The sequence below is a fragment of the Leptosomus discolor genome, chromosome 3 (genome assembly GCF_034619465.1).
Source record: "Leptosomus discolor isolate bLepDis1 chromosome 3, bLepDis1.hap2, whole genome shotgun sequence".
NCBI classification, from domain to species: domain Eukaryota; kingdom Metazoa; phylum Chordata; class Aves; order Leptosomiformes; family Leptosomidae; genus Leptosomus; species Leptosomus discolor.
Genome location: NC_141393.1, coordinates 2,855,811 through 2,858,239, shown reverse-complemented (window position 1 = coordinate 2,858,239; position 2,429 = coordinate 2,855,811). Strand labels below are relative to the sequence as shown.

The following is a 2,429-nucleotide window of genomic DNA, read 5'->3' as shown; positions in this document are numbered from 1 at the left end:
AACCAGAAGTACAGAGAGAAAAAAAAAAACGAACAGCGAATCCTTTCAGCATTGGCTGATTTTTTTTTTTTCTTTTTCCTCAAGGGCTTTAAAATTTGCTGTTAATTTAAAAAATAAATTCTTTTTGGAATCGGAGCATGCGCACACAACACAACTGCCGGCCGCCGCCAGTAGGGGGTGGTAGCGTGAGGGAGTGTGTTGGGTCGGAGTGAGGGGATTGTCGGGTCGGTGAAGGGGGGGATCAGCGTGAGGGGGCTTGTTGGGTCTGTGAGGGGGCGTCAGCATGAGGGGGCTTGTTGGGTCGGTGAGGAGGGGTCGTTGTGAGGGGGTTTGTTGGGTCGGTGAGGGGGCGGTATCGTGAAGGGGATTTGTTAGGTCCGTGTTGAGAGGGTTTGTTGGGTCGTGGTGAGGAGATTTGTTGGGTCGTTGAGGGAGTTGGGTGGATCGGTGAGGGGGCGGGAGCGTGAGGGGGTCGGTAGCGTGAGGGGGGCTTGTTGGGTGGGTGTGAGGGGTCGTCGTGAGGGTGTTTTTGTCGGGGGTCAAAAGCGGGTGTGTGTGTGTGGTGGTGGTGTTGTGCAAAAGGAACCCGCGTCTCTCTGTGTTGCCCAGGCTACGCTGCAGTGGCTATTCACAGGCGCGATCCCGCTACTGATCGCCACGGGAGCTTTGACCTGCTCCGTCTCCGACCTGGGCCGGTTCACCCCTCCTTAGTCAACCTGGTGTGCCCCGGCTCCCCGGGGCTCACCATATTGATGGCGGCCTTAGCGCGGACGCCCGCTCGGCATAGCGCACTGCAGCCCAGAACTCCTGGGCTCAAGCGATCCGGCGGGCTCAGCCTCCCGAGTAGCTGGGACTACAGGCGTGCGCCACCGCGCCCGGCGCTCCACAGCCCGCTCCGCCGCCTCTACTGCCGTCACGCCGCTGACGTCACGCCGCGAAAGGGGCGGGGGAGCCGCCACCGCTCCTCGCAGGCTCCGCCCTCACTCGCGCTGCGGTCGGGCGGGCGCGCCGCGGTGCAGGCCGGGATGCGGGGGCAGCGTTCATTAGCGCATGCGCGGGCCGCCATCTTCCTCTGGCCGCCGGGCGCGCAGCAGGCAGCATGGGCCACCAGCAGCTCTACTGGAGCCACCCCAGGAAATTCGGCCAGGGCTCCCGCTCCTGGTCAGTCCGCGCCCCGGGGACCGCCCGGGGGACCGCTGGGTCTCCTGGGCCGCGACAGCTGCCTCCCTCCATCTCTCTCTCCCCCCCTGCCCCGCGCCGCCATTACTCGGCCTCACCGGCCTTACTCTCTTCTTCCCTCACAGCCGCGTGTGCTCCAACCGCCACGGCCTCATCCGCAAGTACGGTCTGAACATGTGCCGGCAGTGCTTCCGCCAGTACGCCAAGGATATCGGCTTCATTAAGGTGAGCGCCGGCCCCGTGCGGGGGGGGGGGGGGGGGGGCGGGTGTGCGGTTTCCCGCTGACTTCTCTCGCCTTTCTCGCTCTCTTGCAGCTGGACTGAGCGCCGGGAGGATGAGGCTGTCGCCAGAAGCTCTTGAGGCTTCCCCGGGCCTCCCTGACACATCTACAGCATTTCGGCACAGTCCTACTCAATAAATAGCCTCCCTGCCCCACTGACGTGTGCGTATTTGCCTTTTTGTGAAGGTTCTAGTGACTACGGGGCTTCCACATCCTCCCAGTGGTCCTCCGGGAGGGGTGGGCACTGGGTTGGGGACAGGCCTAAATGAGCCTGCCCTGCTCTCCTGAGCTTTCACGCACAAAACCAGGTGGTCTCGAGGGTTCTGGTGCTTGTCTGGTGCCCCTGAGCCTTCAGGTGTGTGAGCAGAGCAGTAATATGTTCTTGGAAACACTTGACAAGTGTGCCCGAGGCCTGGCGTTAGGCTTTCCAGTTCCCTCCAAGGGGTTTAAAAGTGTCGGGGTGCTGTCCTGCTGGTCAGGCTGGGCTTGGAGCATCTCTGCTGAAGCTCTGGGTGAGATGACTGACCAGGGGAATGTTTTGATCACGCCTGAAATGGCAAATGGGCCGATCCTTTCCAGCGGAGCGCTCTGCGACTGATTTGGGAATCCCCAATAGCCTTTTTCGTGTCTCTCTGGTTATTAAACTGAGCAAGAGGGGGTGGGGAGGAGGGAATAGGAATAAACCCAGGCACTTCCTGGTGGCTGGGGTATTTATTCTGTGTGGTGGTAAATCCTCTTTCCCCAGGCAGAGAGAGCGCCGAACCCTCGTCCTTGTCCTCAGCGAGTGCTTCACCGTGCCGGAGTGAGGCCGTACCTTCCTGTCACGGAGCCTGCTCTGGTTTCTGTGGCGCTGGAAGCAGGGATCTGGTGGATCCTGCAGGCTGGAAGCAGGGATCTGGTGGATCCTGCGGGCCTGAGCTTGATGGGGAGCCGTCAGAAGCAGGAGGGCACTCCTGACATCACACCTTTT

The 2,429-nt window shown here is 61.4% G+C and overlaps 1 protein-coding gene and 1 non-coding gene across 2 annotated transcripts; one reads left to right on the top strand and one right to left on the bottom strand.

Moving 5' to 3' along the window:
• Nucleotides 1-580: 580 nt before the first annotated feature.
• LOC147415781 (signal recognition particle RNA) lies at nt 581-880 on the bottom strand. The gene has a single exon (XR_015183452.1).
• Nucleotides 881-1,065: 185 nt separating this feature from the next.
• RPS29 (ribosomal protein S29) lies at nt 1,066-1,618 on the top strand. The gene is made up of 3 exons (XM_086463129.1): nt 1,066-1,161; nt 1,305-1,404; nt 1,494-1,618. The coding sequence occupies exons 1-3, from the start codon at nt 1,100-1,102 to the stop codon at nt 1,500-1,502; spliced, it is 171 nt and encodes a 56-aa protein (XP_086319255.1). The 5' UTR covers nt 1,066-1,099; the 3' UTR covers nt 1,503-1,618.
• Nucleotides 1,619-2,429: the final 811 nt, after the last annotated feature.

Excerpts from the sequence above, each read along its gene's own strand:
- RPS29 (XM_086463129.1), top strand. The coding sequence starts at position 1,100 with ATGGGCCACCAGCAGCTCTACTGGAGCCACCCCAGGAAATTCGGCCAG. Across the intron at positions 1,162-1,304 it reads GGCCAGGGCTCCCGCTCCTG|CCGCGTGTGCTCCAACCGCC; the intron begins GTCAGTCCGCGC and ends CTTCCCTCACAG.